The sequence below is a fragment of the Dermacentor silvarum genome, chromosome 8 (assembly GCF_013339745.2).
Source record: "Dermacentor silvarum isolate Dsil-2018 chromosome 8, BIME_Dsil_1.4, whole genome shotgun sequence".
NCBI classification, from domain to species: domain Eukaryota; kingdom Metazoa; phylum Arthropoda; class Arachnida; order Ixodida; family Ixodidae; genus Dermacentor; species Dermacentor silvarum.
In genome coordinates, this window is record NC_051161.1 from 81,856,611 (window position 1) to 81,878,651 (window position 22,041).

Sequence of the window (22,041 nt, forward strand, 5' to 3'; positions counted from 1 at the left end):
TTGCAGAAAATAGCGTCTCTTCAAAATCACATACTCTCTCTCTCTCTCTCCCATTAAAGTCCCTAGATATTGTCTAAAAATGCAAAAATATCTATGGACTTCAGGTCCCGTGCCGTTCAGGTAGAGTGTACTCTAGCTCAGGTCCAGTACAGTTGGTACGGACGGTGCAGACATTACAGCCAAGCCTAGCCCGGCCACTCAAGTCAGCTGGCCGAGCCGGCCGAGCCGATCCGCATTGTCAGTCCGCGCGTTTCATGGAGGTGTAGGTGAACGTGACAATGAAGTTTCATGTGTTTGTTTCTATCACGCGCCGCCCGATGCGTGACACCTTCTCGAGCAGCAGTATTTACCAAGCGTATAACTTGTCCTATTGTTACAAGTAACCAAAGGTGAGTAGGCTTTGCGCTGTTAGCGAGCGATTTCGCTTAGCTACAGCCTTTGACGCCGCTCTCTGCTCAAGCGTGTCGTTGGAAGATGCCGAGGAAATAGCATCGTATAAATGAGCAACATTGTCAACGTCTGTGGTTTCGCCAGACATGTGTTGGCCAGACTTGGGTGGCTAGAATAGCCGACGCCGAACAAGACGTCATGTTGATTTGTGCACGGTATACCAAGCCGCAGCTGAGACTAGATTACGCGTCTCCAGTCGGCTGCGGTTGAGCAATCAGAGTGGCTATTTCCGCAGATAGCTGAGCATGAAGGGTGCGTTGATATGCGCTATATGCGTGTGAAGTCGTCCGACCAAAATCTGTTTTTCAGCTCCGTTTGTGTTTTTGTGTTCCTATTGTTACGGGCGCCTTTGGTGAACCTACAAATAGCTGAGTATCGATTGGAAAGGCCTGCAACGTACTCCACCCTGTTTTGACGTGTATGTGACATTTGATCCTGCGTAAAAGTTGAAATCATGGTCCTGTTTTTTTGTAAATGCCCGTTTAATTCCGTCGAAACGAAAATCGCGTGTCCTTGTATCGCGTTAGATATTTGACATTCACAAGCGAATGCGCTTCATAAATACATGTCCAATAAAATCCCAGCAGTTTCTAGAGAGCTTGGTGGTACTCACTGGTAGTGAAAAGGTAGGTGTCAATTTACTGACAATACCGGATAAATCGCAGCTCATTATTTTAGTAGTCGCCTAGATAACACGAATAGATCTTGAAGTATCTAGGATATCTGCTCTAGGAGGCATTCAAACAACCTGAGCATGCCCCGCACATTAAAAGAATAATAATTAAATTAAATGTTCAGGTGAGATTCACTAGGGACGTTTGGAGCAGATACTGAGAAAGGTATAACAATAATGTTTCAAGATCTTTTATGGACAATATCAGGGTTGGATTATGGGTGGCACCTTTGCTTTAACATGTGACAAACTAGTGAGGAGCACTTTTCAGAAGCGAATGAACTTGGTAAATGCAGACTATCAAGTGGTTTTGAGTAATAAGTTTATTGTCTGACTGGTTAGTTTTTTTTTTTTTTTTTCATTCATTGTTAGTTCATCACCTTTCTAGAAAATGCAGAATATTATTTCAAAGGGCTGTTTCTATGCCAAAAAGACATCAGGGATGCAAAGTGCGCAAGCCATTATGTCCATGTACACGAGAGGAGCTGGTGGCATATGAATTCATCGTAGGCTACTAAATCATGTCGTGAGTTTAGTCATATTAATTTACTAGCTGTACCTGTATAAAGTTCTTTAAAGCTAACGCACAATATGTATGCTGTTACATGAACATAAGCCAAATACCTGTAACAAACACTAACTGCAACACTGTGACATTGACATTGCCCTGTAGTAAACTTTTGTTGGTTGTTTCATAAAGTTGCACCCTAAAGAATTGTGAAAAGCTATGTACTGAGGGTGTCCTCATCCGAATACCTTTATGAGGCTAGAAAGAAAACATTCACACTATGTGACAATATCGGCCGGTGTAATGTAAAACTATTCCAATCTGTTTTTATTCCAAATCCGCCATTAGCCCTCTGTGATAGGTCAAAATGGCTGTCTCCACGCACTTGGGCAAGAGGCCTCCCATGTATTCTGGACCCTGGCTATTCTGACCTATCACGGAGAGCTAATGGCGGTTTTGGAATAAAAACAGATTGGAATAGTTTTACGTTATACCGGCTATCCTTAGGACATTGTTTGCAGACTGGGTATTCTCTAATAGAGCAATTTTCTCACTGTTTTAACTCCTGAAAGGCCCTCATGATACATCCAGCACTCTTCTGATGTAAAATTTTTTAACAAACAAACGACTATTTCTTACTTCGTGTTCTCCAACATATTTATTTTACCACTGGAAAGATGGTTTAGAATTTAGTTGCACCATATATAGCAAATCTGGAAGAAGGACCACGTGACATGTGGTTACTACCGAGTAAGTTAATAGCACACCACAACCTACTAGCTTACATGCAGCACCATGCCAGTGCCACTGATTAATTCAGCCACAAGTATTGCTGTACGTTGCCATCAGACATAACCCGAATAATCAAGACAAATCTCTAGTAGCTCAATGTAGGGTCTGACAAACATAGGGTCTAAGGAGCAAACCTAGAAAACTTTGGAAGGGAGGCGCATATGCTAGCAGTTTCAAGGCACCCCAACTGGAAATCACCAGCACCATCCACAGAAGAAACAGAAAGGAGCTTAAGGTGTTTGGGTTAAGTATGATGGAGGCTGCATTTACACATGCATTAGTTGGGGGGTTTTGTGTTGGTGTACATATACATTGTCAAGTTTATGAAGAATCTCTTGGTCTAGTGGTTTTTCCAGTTCGATGCTCGGATTCTAATGTATCCCTACCAACTTGCCTATTTGCCATTCAAATTAAATGGTACTGATTGACTAAGGGGTTTTCAGCACTCCTCGTTTGTGTGCTGACCTTCTTGTTGTTTTTTGCTACATGAGGTCTCTGAAGAGTTTGCTCTATCAGTGCAAAGTAGGGTTACTGAATTGATGTCATGCCAGCTGATTACAGTTAGAAGTGCATATTGCTACACACGTGCGGTATTTGATTGTTTGAACGAGGCGCGTGGGCGCCATCACTTTCGAAAAGACAAAGAATGAACTGGGCTCACGCTGTGAATCTAACTGGTCAGCGCTGCAACCGCTGTTGTAACTATAATCTGTAAATAGTTGCTCGTCTGATTGACTCGTCCTTCGCGTAACATTGTGGTGGAGGTGGAACGTTCCCCGTCCTCGTCACGGAGCTCCTAAGCGGCCACACCGTCGTCTTCTCGGCCATGGCTTCCGATGGAACCACCCCGTCGCCACCTACACCTGCGGCGCCAACTACAGCGTACGTTACGGTTCCTAGTCTCCGTGATCCTGGGATAATCTCCTCCCAAACTGGCTTTGACGTCGACGACTGTCTCAGCATGGATGAGCATGTTAGCCAAAGCCACCACTGGGACCCTACCATCATGCTTGCCAATGTGATCTGTATCTGGACGGGACACCGCGTGTCTGGTTTCACATCCATGAGGCCGAGCTCTCCAGCTGGGACATTTTCAAATAGAGGCTTCGCGACCTATTTGGCAACCTGTCAGGTCGCCAGCAGGCTGCGCGAAAAGAGCTTGCCACCCGTGTCCAGTCGTCGACCGAATCATATGTCTCCTACATACAGGAAGTGCTCGTGCTTTGCCGGAAAGTCGACAAGCACATGACCGAAGCTGACAAGGTGAGCCATATCCTAAAGGGCATCGTGGACGACGCCTTCAATTTGCTCCTCTATAACGACGTTTCTACTTTCGCTGCCATCGTGAAAGAATTCCGCCGCTTCGAGGTAGCCAAAAGCCGCCGCATCGTCCCACAGTTTTCCCGGCTCCCAAACACACCTGCCACGTCCTCTTGCTCCACTCTTAATGCCACACGACCATTTCAAGAAAACGTCACGTATCGTTCGCTGAGATTGAAGTGGCGAGTCCAGCCCCCCTTTATCCACGACCCCTTGACAGTATCTTTGACCAAGCAACCCCCACTATTTCCGTTATTCAAGCAGTTGTGCGGCAAGAAATTGCAAACCTTCGCATCCCTACCGCCTGCTCTGTCTCCCGACCTGATTCGGCACCCATTCCCATGTCCACATCCTGCAATGACCAGTATTTCGCTCCCAGACCACACAATCCTGCTGAATGGTGAACCCCAGACGACAAACTGATCTGCTAACGCTGCCAGCGAGTTGGTCATGTATTCCGCCACTGCCGCACCCCCTGGATGCCGCCATACTGGAGCTCATTCCTAGCTCCTCGCCCATACGCTGACGCTCACCGTCTGTACCCTACTTCTGATGCCCTTGACAGCCGCTCCTCCATGCGATCGCCGTCGCTCCCCGTCACCCTAACCTCGCCGCTTTTCCTCGCCAACCCGCCAGACGGAAAACTAGGCCATGCATGCATGCTCTTGGAAGTAGTGCTGCATCACGTTCGTCCTGTCCAAATCGTCCGTTGAAGCTCCTCACGAACACGAACCTAATTGAAGTAGACGTAGATGGCGTTCCGTTGACGGCATTGATTGATACTGTAGCCCAATGAGCGCTAACCTATGTCGTCACCTCAAAAAGGTTCTTACACCCGCCATCACTCGAGCCGTATGCGTTGCCTATGGTGCCACTGTCGCCGTCAGGGGTAAGTGCACTGCTCGCATAAAAATTGCTGGCCGCCGAGTTCCAATCCTGTTCACCGTGCTCGCCAGTTGCCCTCATGACCTAATCTTAGGGCTCGACTTTCTGATGACGCATTCTGCCCACATCGACTGTTCCACCGGTACGCTGTACCTCGAGCTTCCTCTTCTTTCAGACGTTCGCCTCCTAACAATCAAACATGCTCTGCACTACAGCGTTTGTTAGCTTACCTACAAAAGCCCTAACCTTCGTCAAATTGGCCTCAACGGCAACCGTGCCTGATGGCGACTATGTCGTCGCACGTATTCGTTATGTCCTCCTGGCACGCGACATCTCTGTGCCACACTCCATCGTAACCCTTGCTGCTAATCGGATGTGTCTCCCCGTTATCAATTTTGGCTTGACAAAGCAAGTGTTGCCTGAAGGCATAGCGGTGGCCACGCTCCGGTCAGTGACAGACTACCACGTCACTGCTTTTGCAGCCGACACATCTCCAGATCCTCCTGATTACCCGCAGGATGCCTTGAATCTTGATGCCCCATTACGTCCCATGGTCGCTTCAGACCTCGCACCTGACCAAGCAGCCGCCCTATATTGCCTTTTGCTTTCCTACCATGACATATTTGACACTGACAATTGACCACTTGGTCAGACGTCCCTTGTTAAGCATCGGATAAACACTGGTGAGGCTGTTCCCATTCACCGCCGACCGTATCGCGTGTCCACGGCAGAGCGGCAAGTTATTCAGCAGGAAGTAAAGAAGATGCTTGCCAAAGGCATTGTTGAGCCCTCGTCGAGTCCTTGGGTGTCGCCGATCATGCTCGTCAAAAAGAAAGATGGCACGTGGCATTTCTGCGTTGATAACTACCACCTAAACCAAATCACTAAAAAGGACGTTTACCCTTTACCAAGAATTGACGACGCTCTTGATGGTCTTCCCTGTGCCAAATACTTTTTGTTCATCGATCTTCGATCTGGTTATTGGCAGATTTCCGTCAGTGAGCAAGACCAAGAAAAGACCGCTTTCGTCACTCCAGATTGATAGCCTCAACCAATTCAAGATTATGCCGTTCGGTTTATGCAATGCCCCGCCACGTTCGAACGGATGATGGTCTCTGCTTCAAGGTTTCAAATGGTCAACTTGCCTTTGTTACCTCGATGACATCCTTGTGTTTTCTCCTACATTTGAGACGCACCTTCAGCGCGACGCAACTATCCTTGACGTCTTCCGCAAGGCTGGGCTCCAATTAAACTCATCGAAGTGCCACTTCAGGCACTGACAGATTACAGTGCTAGGCAATCTTCGTCGATGATGCCGGAGTACAACCCAACACGGAGAAGGTTAGAGCAGTAACGGCTTTTCCTGTACCTCAGTCTGTCAAAAACATCTTGAGTTTTGTGGGGCTCTGTTCTTATTTTCAGACGGTTCGTGAAAGATTTTGCAGCAATCGCTCGACCACTCACTGAACTTCTGAAGAAAGATGTGCCTTTTACGGTGGGGTTCCCCTCAGGCTGCCGCGCGTTCACACCTTATCACGATTCTCACTAATCCACCACTCTTGGCCCACTGTGACCCGTCTGCACCTACAGAGTTCCGAACCTGTTAAGTTGCTGCGTGAGTCCTATCGCGAGACATCATCGCTACAAGGCGGTATCGGCAATAGCTCTTTATTGTCGTCACGAAACAACACAGAACAGGGGATCTTGATTACAACTGGCATATATATATACTCTTGGGGCCAGAAGAGGGCGCTCTTCAACACCAGGGCTGATTGACGAAAATCCGTCATCCGCGGAACTCAGCATCCAGAATCGGTACACAACACTCCTTCTCCCATAGTTCGGACTCAACAGTCAGCCAATGCCAGCACAAAGTCCCGAAGATGTTGGGGTGTCTTACGGGAACGCTGCGAACAGCGTGGCCCCGGCAATTCTACACTTTGCTCTATTGTTGCTGGCTGAGGTGATGCTGTGTCGTTCGAAGGTAGCATGACTCTTGGTTGCTCCTCAGATGGTAGCATGACTCTTAGTTGCTCCTCGGTTTCACTGGGATCTGGTGTCTTGCTGCAGCTCACTCCGGCTTGATGCAGGCCGGACCTCAGGCTGTCCTTCAGGTATGGTTTCGGCTAACCTCATGGGACTGCTGCTCTGACGACGAAGCTGGTCCACGTGCCAGCGACACACACGGCTGTCCGGAAAAACCACCTCATAAGAGATCGGGCCAGTTGCTCTGGAAATCACACTGGGTACCCATGGTGGGCCCTGGCTGTAGTTGCGTACAAATACAGGGTCGTCGGGCTGGAATGTGCGTGGTGTAGGCAGACCTTCTGCCAATCGGGAGGACTTGTCAGGGGCCCGGTCTGGGTGCAGTCGGTCCAGCATGGTAGACAGTTGGCGGCCCATCAGTAACTCGCACGGGGAGCGTCCCGTGACTGTGTGCGGAGTTACATGCTCCTGTAGAGTGAAGTCTGCCAGGCGCTGTGCCCAGCTTCCTCGGATTATCCGAGATAATGCCTCTTTGGTGGTCCGTACCATCCTTTCAGCCTGCCCGTTCGTGGATGGATGGAACGGTGCAGATGTCACTTGGCGGATGAGGTTTGCATCCAGGAACCCTCGAAATTCTGTGGATGTGAATTGCGGGTCATTGTCCGAGACGAGGGTATCTGGCAGGCCATGAGTTGCGAACAATCTTCGTAAGGTAGTGATTACAGCACTCGATGTCATTGATGACATTGGTATGACCTCCAGCCATTTGGAATAAGAATCCACCACAATCAAGAAGGTCTGTCCTTGGAATGGACCAGCAGAATCAATGTGCAGGCGTGACCATGGAGTCCGGGTCGTCGTCCATGGGTGCACAGGTGCCTGAGGCATCTCGGGCCGTGTTTTCTGGCAAGGAAGGCATCGCCGGACCCATTCCTCAATGGCCGCATACATGCCGCGCCACCATACATAACTGCGGGCAAGCGCTTTCATTGTGACGATGCCGGGGTGTCCGACATGCAGAGCTTTGAGGACCCAGAAACGAAGCTTCTGTGGAATCACCACACGGTCACCCCACAGTAAGCATCCCTTGTGGGCAGACAGCTCGTATTGCCTGGACACAAATGGTGTGAATTCGGAACTCGGAGCGCACCTTGGCCACCCCTTCCACACCCAGTTGACGACGCGGGAGAGGATAGCGTCCTTGGCAGGAGTACTTCGCCACATCGTCTGCATGGACTGGAGATTCTGGAAGTACGTCCAGAAGCATGACGACCTCTGCTGGCGAAGGGTCATCCTGACACTGGTTCGCTTGGGGCAGTCTGCTGAGACCATCTGCGTGGCCTAACTGTTTTCCTGGTCGGTGGTGGAGAGTGTGCTGGTATCCATTCAGAAAAATGGACCAACGCAACATTCGCGGTGAAAGCATCTGTGGCGTTTGCCGGCCTGATGTGAAGAGCCCCAGGAGCGGCTTGTGGTCTGTATGGATCTGAAATGGGCGGCCGAATACGTAGTCATGGAACTTCTTTACTCCAGCAGCCACAGCGAGTGCCTTCTTATCAATCTGAGCGTAATTCCGCTCCGTAGGGGACAAGGTTCTTGAATAAAAAGTGATTGGTGCTTCCGTGTCATCTGGCATTCTGTGACTCAACACCGCTCCTATTCCGTACGGGGATGCATCGCAGGCAAGGATTACCGGCTTCTTCTCGTCGAAGTGTGTCAGCATCTGGTTGGATGCCAGTAGCTTCTTCACATTGTCGAACGCAGTTTGTTGTAGGTTTCCCCACAGCCAGGGGACCTTCTTTGTCCAACAAACGGTGCAGGGGTTCAGTGACAGTGGCCTTGTGTGGAAGGAATGCATGATAGAAATTGAGAAGACCCAGCAAGGCCTCTAGCTTGGCTCTGTTCAACGGCCACGGTGCATTAAGGATGGCTTGCGTCTTGGCCAGTGTGGGGTGGATTCCCTCAGCATCGACTCGGAAACCCAAAAATTCCACTTGAGTCACTCCTAGCTGGCATTTCTCCTCCTTGACCTTAAGCCCTGCATCTTGGAACCGCTGAAGGACCTCTCGAAGGCGACTAAGCAATTCCTGGGGTGATGCACCTGAAATGAGGACATCATCAAAATATGGAATGACGCCTGGTAGTCCGCGCAGTAGGTTTTCCATTAAACTCTGGAAGATGCCAGGTGCGACGCTGACACCGAATTGTAATCGTTGAACGCAAAAAGCACCCCGATGCGTCACAATGGTCTGTGCCTCTGCAGATTCATCTGTCACTGGGAGCTGTTGGTAGGCCTGTGCAAAGTCTAGCTTCGCAAAGACAGTTCCACCAGAGAGGGATGCCAGCAGGTGGTTGACAGCTGGTACCGGATACGACTGCTGCTGCTGCAAGGCTTTGTTGATGGTGCACTTGTAGTCTGCACAGATGCAGACGTCCCCATTTGCCTTCAGTGGCGTAACAATAGGGGTTTCCCAACAAGCGTGGTCAACCGGCTCTAGGATTCCTTGCTGTATCAGTTTGTCCAGTTTGGCGTCGATTTTTGGTCGCAGTGCGAAAGGAACCCTTGCCTTCAGGCGGATAGGCACAACCTCAGGGTTAAGTGCAAGCTGCACGGGCGGTCCCTTGTAGCAGCCCAGCGTCCCGTCGAACATAGAGGCAAAGTCCCGGAATATGTTATCAAGTGAGGATGGTTGCTGATCGATGCGTTGCACTCCCGTGATATTGATACCGAATGCCGGAAACCAATCCAGCCCGAGAAGACTTGGGCGCCCGCCCTTGACAATGACCAGGCGCAATAGGCCGTCAAAATCTTTGAACTGCACTCGGACAGTACCAACTCCACGTACAGCGATACGGTTGGCTTGATAGTCCCTCATGATAACGTCAAGTGGCTGTAGGTTTTGGACACATCCCTTTGGAAAAATGTGCCTGGCTGTGGCGTCGGAGATAATGAAAAAGGTTGATCCCGAATCCACCTCCATCTGACACTGTGTGCCTTTGATTTTTACACTCACATGTATCTTCCTCTTGGCGGGTTTAGACACTTTGTTGATAGCAGTAACTGCCAAGTCGTCGCAGTATGAAATGTTTGTGCGAGGAGTGGTCTTGAATTGTTGCGTCCGGCTTGGACTCTGGCATTTCGACGTGGGCTAAGCTATCTCCGAGACCAGCAGACCTTAGCAATGTGCCTGGTTTTTCCACATTCCCTGCACTGGGCACCCCGAAACCGACACAGGCAGCGTTCATGCGGACCTCCACAGCTCGAGAAAGAACTGCAAACGTTCTGCATAGTCCTCCCACTCTTCAGGGTGAGCGATGTCGAAAGGCTCGAGCCCCTCCGTTGTGGCGGCCATCATTGTGAACGAGTACGTACTGGGCAGAGCTAGCTTCCCGTTGCGGCGGTCTCAGTTGCTGCGTTCCACCCAGTTTCAGCCATATTTCCACCCATAGTTCCACCCAGCAAGTTCCACCCATATTTATATTGCAAGATCTTCTCAGTAATCACAGACCATCATGCGCTCTGTTGGCTTTCGTCGCTCAAGGATCCTACTGGCTGGCTCGGTCGTTGGGCCCTCTGACTACAAGAATATCTCTACACAGTGACTTACAAGTCGGGACACCAACACCAGGACACAGGCTGCCTCTCTTGCTACCCAGTTGAAGACCCAACCTCTACGTCTGATACTGACGCCGACGCCTGCATTCTCTGTTTTTCCACTGCTCCATGTTGCCGACGAGCAGCGCCGTGACCCGTCCTTACGTATCATCATTGACCACCTGGAATCGTTACTTGCCGACAGTTCCCTTCGCTTATTCATACTTCAAGATGGCATACTCTACCGCCACAACGTTCACCCTGACGGCCCAGAATTACTGCTTGTGATCCCTAAACACCTTCGCTCGGCTGTTCTCCACAAACTTCACAACCTCCCCACTGCCAGCCACCTCGCTGTGTCACATACCTACGACCAGATCTGCTGACACTTCTTTTGGCCAGGGCTTGCTCGCTCTGTTCGAAGATACATAGCAGCGTGTGAGAAATGCCGGCGACGCAAGACACCATCGACGCTCCCTGCCGGGTACCTTCACCCACTCGACATTCCCACGGAGCCATTCTTACGGGTTGGTTTAGACTTACTTGGCCCTTTTCCTCTTTCTACCTCTGGGAACAGGTGCAGCGCTGTGGCCACGGATTACACCATGGGCTACGCCATCACCCGAGCGCTCCCTATAAGCTGCGCCACAGATGTCGCCGATTTTCTTCTATGCGACAACTTCTCACAGACCGTGGTCGGACATTCCTATCAAATGTTATCGCAGACATTCTGCCGTCCTGTGCCACGAAGCACAAGCTATCCACGTCATACCATCCGCAAACAAATGGCCTCACGGAGCGTCTCAACCGCACTCTCACAGACATGCTCGTGAAGTATGTCTCTTCAGACCACACTGACTGGGACCTCGCTCTATCGTTTGTCACGTTTGCTTAGAATTCCTCGCGCCATGACACAGCTGGTTATCCCCGTTTTTCCATCTGTTCAGCCGAGAACCAGCACTGCCCCTCGACACAACCCTCCCTGTTCACACGGCACCGACCAGTGAATATACACTTGACACCATCGCCCGCGCTGCCCACGGAAGGGAAATTGCCCATGACCACCTTCTGAACTCCCAAGAGAGTCAAAGGCGTTTGTACGACCGGCGACACCGAGACGTGCACTTCCTGTCTGGTTCTGTGGTGCTATTGTGGTCTCCGGCGCATCAGGTCGGCCTGTCCGAAAAACTGCTGTCTCGCTACACAGGCCCATACCGAGTGCTTCGTGCCGTGACTCCCGTCACCTACGAGATCGTCCCTGATGCTCCATCTGCTTCCCAGTCCACTGATATTGTGCACGTTACACGACTGAAGCAATATCACCCTCCCAGTGTTGACATTTAGACGCTCCCGGACGTCGCTTCTGCTACCGGGAGGTTTTGCTACATGCGTGTGGTATTTGATTGTTTGAACGAGTCGTGTGGGCGCCATCACTCGAGAAAAGAGGAAGAATGAACTGGGCTCGCGCTGTGAATCTAACTGGTCAGCGCTGCAACCGCTGTTGTAAATATAATCTGTAAATAGTTGCTCGTCTAATTGACTCATCCTTCACGTAACAATATGACACCTAAAAGCAAATTTTGATACTCTACACTATGTGCCGCTAAATACATTAGTCCAGAAGTGGTGCTCACCTTAGCTACTTCAGAAGATCGTCTTCACTTAAGTTCAGCACAGTCAAGTTTCAAGCCTTAACATTTTAATGTTAAGCTTTCTTTTCCTACCTACTGTCTCGCCGAGTGAAAATTCTCAATAAGTTAAAATTATTTGTACAATGATAGATTCCAAACCTGGTGCTCCATGCACAGCAGCCCGGTGCTCGGCTGATAGGTAAAGATGTGGGCATATGTAGAATAACACCCTTACCAGCTTCCCTCATGCAAGCTAGTGCATTGAGACACTTGATGTGCGAGTCATGTCTCATGCCAATACTTTAGTGAGTGTTTGCGCGCTGTGCTAGCTGACAATGAATATTGAAGTTCGGAGCCTGAAAAAGAAGCCCATGCAGCTGCACCATCGCTATTCACAACCATATTCGCTCAACGCCTATTCTATAGTTTCTGTGAGACAAAACTGGCTGCAGTTGGGAAGCTCTGTTTATAGTGAAGCTTTCTTTGTAGCATCCGAAGGTTTATATTGTGTGGTCGTTGGAGGGGCTGCGGTGCACTTCCACAGCCATAGCTGAGAACAGTTTTGGGACGCCAAAATCGACTGCACCATTTCATCTTGCTGGCTTACCCAAAGTGTCACTTAATCGATTCCCACAGCATGTGTAGTGGGAATCGGGCACTGTTTGAAGCGAGCCATCCCAACCAACTGTTTCTATAGATAATGGGGGTTAAGTGTGAAGCACAGTACTATTCTCAAAAACGGGATGCAGATGTAGCAAGGACACAGAGAGCTGACGTCGATGAAGGCCGTGCTGTACCTTGTTCTTATATATTTGTCTTGTTTGCACTATGATAGTGTTCCAAGCATTAAGGCAGGCATTGCTAAGCCATGACCGGCAGCTCACTGCGACCCTTAAAAAGGAAAGTGTACGATCACTGCATTCTACCTGTACTTACATATGGGGCAGAAACTTGGAGATTTGCAAGAAGCTTGGGAAAAGTTGGACCGTTCAACGAATGATGGAACAAAAAAAATTGTTAGGAATAACGTTAAGGATAGGAAGACAGCGGTTTAGATTAGAGAGCAAACAAGAGTAACCGATATTCTAATTGACAATAAGAGAAAGAAATGGAGTGGGCCGGCTATGTAATGCATAGGGCGGATAAACCAGAGAGAATGAGGGGGAGAGAGAAGGAAAGCACAGTTGAGGATGGCAGAGAAGGAGGTAGTGTGATAAAATTGGAAAATTTACTGGCATGGGATGGTGTCAGCTGACACTTAGAGATCGCTGGGAGAGGCCTTTCTCCTGCAATGGATATAAATAGGATGATGGTGATGATGAGTGCTCCAAGGTGGCCTGTCTTAAAGCCCACGTATCAACTCTAGTCCCATTCTCAAGTCTAGCATGGCAGAGGCCATGCTAGACTGGCAGAGGCCATGCTAGACTAGGTGCCAAATGCTTCTTGGTATTGCATTAGCGTTGCGACAGCGTTACCTTTGGGACACTAGGCCACTAACCTCTTTTACATTCCCAGGCCTGCTGAAACCAAGGAAGCATGAGGAGCAGGAGCAACTCTGGCGTCCGGCTGGACTACTACCAGCGCCTGCTGTTCCGCACCATCCTGAACTACCAGGATCCCGTCACTGGCCTGATCCCATCCCAGAAGTATGAGAACCATGCATGGGTGCGTGACAACGTCTACTGCGTGCTGTCAGTGTGGGCACTGTCCATGGCATACAAGAAGAATGCGGAGCTTGACGAAGATCGTGCCAAGACGTACGAGCTGGAGCAAAGTTGCGTCAAGCTTATGCGTGGTCTGCTCATGGCCATGATGAAGCAAAAAGACAAAGTCGAGCGCTTCAAGGAGAGCCTGAGCCCTGCGGACTGCATTCACGCCAAGTACAGCTCTGTGACGGGGAGCACTTGTGTTGGTGATGCGGAGTGGGGTCATCTGCAGCTCGACGCTACTTCTGTGTACCTTCTGGTGCTGGCGCAAATGACTGCGTCGGGCCTCCAGGTTGTGTTTAGTCTCGACGAGGTGGCGTTTGTGCAGAACCTTGTGTTTTACATAGAGAACGCCTACTGCATTCCAGACTATGGCATATGGGAACGCGGAGACAAGACCAACCACGGACTTCCAGAGCTCAATGCCAGCTCTGTGGGTGCTGCCAAGGCTGCCTTAGAGGCCATGAATGAGCTGGACTTGTTCGGCGGCAGAGGCGGACCACCTTCAGTCATCCACGTGCTTCCAGATGAAGCCCAGAAGTGTGATGCAGTGCTCAACTCAATGTTGCCGCGGGAGTCAAACTCAAAGGAAGTGGGTGCAGCATTGCTAACAGTGATTGGTTTTCCGGCATTCTCTGTCACAGACCCTGAACTAATCGAAACAACACGCACAGCTGTCATTGAAAAGCTTCAGGGCCACTATGGCTGTAAGAGGTTCCTGCGGGACGGTTACAAGACTGCGAGAGAGGATTCTCGAAGGTTGCACTATGAACCCTGGGAACTGAAAGCATTTGACAACATCGAGTGTGAATGGCCTCTCTTTTTCTGCTACATGATCATAGATGCTTGCTTCCGGGGTGATAAGGGCATGGTGGACGAATATTCTGAAAAGTTAGAACAAGTTATGATAAGGACAGAGGAAGGTCTCAGACATGTACCCGAGATGTATGGTGTACCAGCGGACAAAGTACATCTGGAGTCTGAGACACCCCACAGTCAGGCCAGGGTGCCAGTCGGGCAGGTCCCGTACATGTGGTCACAGTCTCTCTTCATACTGGGCCGTCTTTTGCAGGAAGGGTTCCTTGCGCCTGGCGAGTTGGACCCACTGAATCGTCGCCTGTGCTCCCTGAAGCGGCCCGAAGTTGTAGTTCAGGTGGTTTTGTTGGCTGAAGATTCGGTCCTCCAGGAAAAGCTCTCGGCTATCTCAGCAGACATTCAAACTGTCACTGAGGTGTGCCCTTTTGAAGTGCAGCCTGCTCGAGTGTTGGGGGAGCTTTATTCCTATCTAGGCCGAAACCGCAAGCTTGGGCTTAAGGGTCGTCCAACCAAAGATGCGGGCCTGTTGGCAACAAGCAAGCTCTACCTGCTCCAGGATCGGCTATTTGTCTTCTCGCCACAGAACTTGGACAGTGAAGAATTTCACTTGGTGAATGATTTGGACCTATTTGCAGACACACTGTGTTCAAACATTTCTGTATTGCAGTCTCACTGGAACATCCTCGGGCGACCAACGATGGTTGTGACACTTCAACAAAGACAGCTGGTTAATGGGAAGGTTCCACTTAGCTTGCGCCAGACAATAAAGAAGTTATCCAGTGGCTACCTCAATGGCACAAGAGTCTGCTTAGGCAGGCTTGGTGATTTTATTAGCACTTCCTGCATTGCCAGTCTAGACTTTTTGAGAGATTATGAAGATGGGAACCCAGACAGCCTGCCGACACAAGTGCGGGACTACCTGGACCGGGAAATGCGGCGCACGTGGCTCAATCGTCCCGGGGCCATCATGCATTACCCTTTGCGCATGGGCATTCCAAGTGCTCGTTCTCGAAAATCTGGTGTCGCCGGTCTTGTGAAACGCTCGCGCTCAATCACCAGTCGGGATGGTTTTGACCCCGAGTTCAACATTTTCATGTCGTCGTACCCAACCACAGCTGTAGCTTCCATCACACCCCGTCGTGGGTCTCTCGAAGAGGAGGTTCCACTCCGGGCAATGTCAGAGTTGCACCTTGACCATGTTGCCGAGTGGGAGTTGCTAACCACCTTGCGCGAGACTGATTCTCTGGAGGAGCAAGGGGACATTCTTCACTACCTCTCTGTTCACAAGGGCCTCAACTGGGACACAGGACTGGGCCAGCCACACTCGGTGGTCACAGTTAAGGACCTCTTTCAGGACTTCTATGAACGCACCTGCCAAGAACACAAGTGGGGGCTGGTGCGGCACTTCGCAAGCTGCCTTGGGAAGCGAGTTGAGGACCTGGCCAAGTCGGTGACAGATCTCCTGGTGCGCCAGAAGCAGGTGACAGTTGGCATGCCTGCACAACACGAGGAGGTCATCACTCGGCCTTTGTCAAGCAAGGAGCTGCGAATCATTATCGCACGCGCCCACAAGAATGACCAGAGCACGGCCATGCTGACACAGGAGCTGCTTGCCTATTTGGCCATGTTCATACGAACGGACCCACACCTGTTTCGGGAGATGTTGCGCTTGCGCGTCGGTCTCATCATCCAGGTCATGGCTGCCGAGCTGGCTCGTGCAACAAAATGCTCACCACAAGACACGGCCGACCTCCTTCTCAACCTCAGTCCCTTTGAGATGAAGTCGCTGCTGCGGAACATCCTGAGCGGCCGAGAGCTGACTGCTGTCAAGAGCATATCACCAGTTAGCCCGGGAAGCTTCGCCGCCAAGTGCAGTGTTGTGGATACCTTTGTTCACGGAGACGTAGAAGATGACTCACCGGTAATGATACAGATAACTATTATAGATATAATCTGTTATTTTCATGAAGTAAATTTAGAAGTTCATTACTGAAGTGAGCTGGTTGGCACATTACTGGAGCGTAAAAGAGAACAGCGCTAAATACGGGAGAGACCCGAGAGTAGAAATTCAAGGTGCGAACAGCTACATTTATTGCACGTTCATGTTGTGGGACAGTCAGGGCCTCAAAGCAATGGCCAGCAGGCTCCAGCCATGTCTAGAGTATTCCTCATGTTTGTGCATTCCCACAATGCTGCTGTCCCCATTGCATTGCAGCAACAGGGATGACATGAGCATACAAAGGTCGCCATTTCTGGGAATATGTAACACTGAAAATCGTATGCACTGCTCGCGGTATGTGCCTAAAATTGTTCGCTTATCTTATCAAAGAGTGCATAGTTAGAGATTTTATCATGTTTGGCGTGCCGTTTCAGCTTTGACATGCTCGTTTCTTTCTGCATGCTTTATTTTCTAATGCAACATGCTATTGCGATTTTCGAGGCTGAAACATCTTCACTCCCTCTATTCAATGCTGTGTGCCTTTCTTCTGGCTGCACTTACATTTGACAGCCACAATGATCGCATAGAGTGGGTCAATGTTTCACGACACATCCGCCTCCCATGTACTGTAACTGGTTTGTAGAAACAAGTGTCACGTTAAATTATTCAGGGCGCTGTGATGCTTGCCAGTATATTATCTAGGGTCTAGAGGACGTGGATCTTCATATAATGCAAAAAAAAAAAATTGAAGGTGTCGCATCATGTCAGTGACTCCTTTATAGAAAACTGATGGAGTGTAACAACTCATCACTTCTCTTCCTACGTTATATCTCTGGTAAGTAAGCTTACTGAAGTCTCACTGATGCCACATAGCGCTCCGTCTCTCTGTCTCACTGGCTTCAACTCTTTCCTGAAATAACTAATGCTTACGTTGAACGGAAGGATTGACATTACCTCTAGCTCAGGTTTGCAGCCACATTTTTTGTTGTTCACTGCGTGCCTCTGGACAGCATACATTTGAACGCATATGAGCCCAGCTGGGTTGCTGATTTACTGGTTCTGACAAGTGTAAACAGACCTGGCCGGGCTTGCTTTTTGCAAGTTTCTTGGTAAATCCTTCAAATACTTGTCATAGTGTGTGTGTATGTGGGGAGGGGGGTGAATGGATTGGTGGGTGGGTAGCTTGGTGCATCTGTGTAGCTCGTTGAAACAATACCGGTAGTGCCAAAACCATCATTGTGATCAGTTAATCTGGTGTCCGCCATAGTAGCGATGCTGTAGTCAAAGATGCTGACCAGCTTTCAGTTCTTACTGTGTGTCACAGAACTTGAGGTGCATTTCAGAAGCTTGTATGGACTGGTAGCACACCTGCCCCCTCTTCTGAATTTTTCATAACCTTTAGGAATTCGGGCTCATTTTACAGCTTTATGAATTGGCCCATCATATTTTACAAAAAGCAAGCTCTATTCATGAACAGGTTTTTAATATATATTGAAAGATGGGATGGGCCGAAGGTTGCAAAAAACACATGCAAGAAAAATACCTGTGATGGTACTTGTGCCACTTCCTTGTCGCACTGTAAAACGTGATAAACCAGAGGAGTACATTGAGAAACTTTGATTCGATGTAATTCCTGAAGTAGGCAAGTCGCTGTAAGTGTCTCTGTGGTCTCAGTGCAATTTATTGTTCAAGAGTCAGTCCCAGATGTGCTGCTGCTTGTGTACTGTGTCTAAAGTTAAACTATCATTAATAAAAGCGTATGTATGCCACTAAAGGAGTGTGTCAAGGCCAAAGTTTTAAAAAATGCATGCTATCCCTCTACCATTCGTGGGAATTCTCAGAATTTCGAAGTTTACAGGTTGGCAGGTATGCATAATATACAGTGTGCGTATATAATTGCCAAAGATTTTTATTTGACTGCTTGGATGAAACATTTTGTGCATTAGCCTGGCTTTTATACTAACTGTTGCCTCTTAGTTGGACTTACTTTGGGGGAGGGGCATCTACATACTTTCCCGGAATTATCTGCTTGCCCCGCTGGGTCAGTACTTAGGCATCTCACTTCTTCATCAACCCTCATTAAAATGATCTGCATGCTCATCATTTTCATTATGAGTTTGAGAATGTGGTTTCAAACCTGTGCTGGAACAGGTGGCAGCCTTTTGTGACATAAAGGTCAGTTGGTTCAGTAAACTATTGAGGCCTGCTGCAGTGGTAGTATGCGCTGAACATGAGACCGTGATTTTGATTACTGTCCGTCGCGGTTGCATTTTCACGGAGGTGAAATGCAAAAATGCTTCTGTACGTAGATTTAGGTGCACATTAAAAAACACCAGGTGGCTAAAATTAATTGGGAGCCCTTCACTACTGTGGCTCTCATAACCCACTGTGAAGTTTCAGGTCATTAAACCCCACAGTTTAATTTCCTGTGAGGTAATCCTGTGAGGTACAGAGAATGGTCCCATGTAATTAGCTGGTCTTCTGTCTTAGCAGAGCTGTTTACATCATTAGGCTTCTTCAATTTCGTATTGCATGTGGACCTACTGCAGTGGCTGAGTGGATATCACATTCTACTGCTGAGTCATTGACCAATTTCCAGCGGCCACATCCCAATGGGGCCGCAATCTAAAGCTTGTGTACCAAATTTTTGGTGCATGTTACAGGGCCACATCACTGAATCAGATGAGACTGGTGAAGTACTCTGTCAAAGCTTTATTCACTCATTTGGTGGGAGAGTTCATGATTAATGGAGAAAATTAATGTGAAACTTCCCCTTTCTTGAATTTTGCACCATAACAGTACCCATATGTCAGTGTAACGTCACGGATATCAAAGTATATTCTTATGTTAGGTCTGTTATTGACTTGGAAGAAGCTCACAAAACTTGCTAGGTTGATTCTTCAGCTTATTTAGAATGCAGTGTAGTCCTTCTTTACTGATGTACAATTAACTAGACTTGTTTGAACATCTAAATCCACAAGGCTCTGGTGATCTGGTGCAGAAAGTTAGTGTGGTGTTGCCAACCATCTTTTTTTTTTTTCGTCTTTTCTTGTTTATCAAGCCTCATCTCATGGTTAGAATGGCTACATCATTGTTGAAGTGTAATTTACTAACGCTGCTTAAGGCCCGATCACAGGGGCAAATTTTGTGGCACTTTGAGCAAGTCTCACTCTCTGCTACATGGGAAATAAACGTGTCATTTGGAATTGACGGCAGTGCAATGTTAACCATTGCGCTACCCATAATCATCAGTCATATATATATATATATATTCATTATTTTAGGCAAGGTTTTCAATATAACGTGATCAGTTGTTTAGAGCCAAGACAAAACGCATTGCATCCAACACATGACCGACAGGCTGCGCTTTTGGATGAAGTGCTGAGAGTGGCAAAGCGTTGCCACTTGAAAAATGAGGTGGCTTTTGTTGGTAGAGAAAGAATGGCCATTTCTTTTGCATATGGCACAGGCTCGCTTATTACATTTGAAATAAATAAAAAAAATGGTGTCAGTATGATTCATTGTTGAAGCTCTGCTATCTAGGCTAAATACGTCAACTCAGTGAATTGAGTTTGACAAATGCACTCGTGAGCAAGTGCATTCCACAGCAACAGTCGGTAAATATTTCCGTGTGACAACCTGTGAATGACACTATAACGGCTAAGTGGACTCGCTTGAAGCGACACTAAATTAACCCATCTGATGGTGAGATTAATATTCCTGTTACCTATCCCCTTTAACAGCCTCAAGTGTTCAAAATTAATCCAGAGCTCTGGGCCGCTATCTATGCCTCTCGCGATTGGCATAGATTGGCCTGTGCCATGATATTGGCGCCGCCTGAACAACCGCATGAGATGAAACCAAACGTCGGCTTTTCGAACGCGTACAATATAGCGTCCCTGTACTACAGGATCTCTCGTGGCCTCTTTGATCAATGCCTCTTAGATCGATCAGGCACTCTATCAATTCTCACTGCTGCAGGTGTCTGACCGCCAGGGGCAATGGCTACGTCGCCGGCGCCTCGACGGTGCCCTGAACCGCGTGCCCGTCGGCTTCTACTCATGCGTCTGGCACGTGCTGGAGCGCTGTCCCGGCGTCTGGGCCGGCGGCGAGTGCCTTCAGCAAACGCTCACCAGGGAGATGACTCCCGGGGAGTTCAAGTTTGCACTCCGCGTCGAAGAGATGCTGAACAAGGTTCCTGAGCCCGAGTACAGGCAGCTGCTCGTGGAAGCCCTCATGGTGTTGAGCCTAGTTGTCGAAAGCGAAGCCGTGGCAAGCTTCAGCATGCCCATCGACGTCGAGACCATTGTCCAGAGGGCGCACGCCCTGTTTCTTGAGGACCAGCGCATCTGCCGAGGGAACTCGATGCTGTGCTGCACGGGTAGCACGCCTCTTGTTGCCTGCTGTCGGACAGCGGGGCTCTGCCAGCATTTCCTTGACAGTGCACCCAGCGGCTGTTTCGGCACCATGACGTACCTAGTTCGCTCGGTGGCCTACACACTCCACGACCTCCCGCAGTCTGTCCTGGAGTGTCCACTTTCGTGAGATCCCGCTTGACTCGATGCACAAGGACAAGGCCTTATGTAGAGATTGTCACAGCAAGTGTTAAGTTTGTATTTGCAGGAAAAATGCTTACCTTTCCTTTTAGTAGTTGTTAGTTTGTCACGACATGCACATTTAGGTCAACAAATCCGAAGAATTTCTTCGTGCTTGCCACCTTTGGCACATAAATCTTGTATGGAGATCTTGTTTGGTACTATTTTGTTTTGCACAGTAATATATACTATATGTGTCATTGGTATTTCTCTGGTCCATGCATCAGGTGCTAAGTTTCAGTGTCAGATCACTGTAATCTGCAGCTGAAGCACTGCAGGCAATACCTGCACATATTTTTGTGTTGTCTTTCTTCATTTCTGCTGCCTTACCCCACTCATCAGGCCAGCTGCCACACTCCTAAATTTTGAAATCATCATTGGCATTTGGCACATGGCATATGCACCTTAAGCTGCTTTCGGAGGCATCCATGGAACTTGTTACAATTCCTTAGATGAAGAAGGTGGTGCTGCTGTGTTGTATGCATGGAATCACCAGGAAGTAAGGGAGGTTTTAGGATTACCATCTTTATTAGAGAGCCCGGAACAGGTAAACCATCTTGAAGATGCTTCTAGTGTATTGTGTTTTGTCCATCACATTGGTTGAGTCTCTTCTGAAACAACTCCTAAATGCTGTCCTTGTTATAATATTACTAAGAGTTTTCGATTAACAAAGTTTCCTAATCAAATCGAATATGAATATTCAAGAAAAATAACCTTTGATTATCATAACGAATGTTGAATAGTTTCTCATTCCCCAAAATGTGGAGGACGCTTAAGCTTCACCTTTAAGAGTGGAACGCGATAGTACTCAAAGATTCCTGACTGTCGGGCTTCCCGGCAATCGCAGCTTTCTTTTTTCTGCACCTTTGCCTCGGCGCGCCGCCGCTGTAAAGCCCATTTACCGCTGTTGAGCAGGCAAGCACCATCTAGATGGCGTTCTTGCAAGGACCACCGATTGGGGCACGCCGCTGTATCAGTGGTAGAAATGCTGGAAAAGGGGTTTGTGTTCAAATTTCCGCGTAATAGAATGATGTTTTCTCATATATTCAAATTACAATTCGACGCTATCATGCCTGTAGGTTGTGGTTAAGTCATACTTTACGATTTTTTCGACACATTTTACTTTGAGAAATTTGATTATTTCA

General features: G+C 48.6%; 3 protein-coding genes across 3 annotated transcripts; 1 reads left to right on the plus strand and 2 right to left on the minus strand.

The window, feature by feature from the left end:
- The first annotated feature begins 211 nt into the window (after nt 1-211).
- Nucleotides 212-22,005, plus strand: LOC119461487 (probable phosphorylase b kinase regulatory subunit alpha). Its single transcript, XM_037722822.2, has 3 exons — nt 212-389; nt 13,356-16,283; nt 20,283-22,005. The coding sequence occupies exons 2-3, from the start codon at nt 13,377-13,379 to the stop codon at nt 20,844-20,846; spliced, it is 3,471 nt and encodes a 1,156-aa protein (XP_037578750.1). The 5' UTR covers nt 212-389; nt 13,356-13,376; the 3' UTR covers nt 20,847-22,005.
- LOC119462231 (uncharacterized protein K02A2.6-like) lies at nt 6,672-7,907 on the minus strand. Its single transcript, XM_037723578.1, has one exon. It carries the CDS (start codon nt 7,905-7,907, stop codon nt 6,672-6,674), a length of 1,236 nt encoding a protein of 411 aa, XP_037579506.1.
- On the minus strand, nt 8,240-9,490 carry LOC119462232 (uncharacterized protein K02A2.6-like). Its single transcript, XM_037723579.1, has one exon. It carries the CDS (start codon nt 9,488-9,490, stop codon nt 8,240-8,242), a length of 1,251 nt encoding a protein of 416 aa, XP_037579507.1.
- Nucleotides 22,006-22,041: the final 36 nt, after the last annotated feature.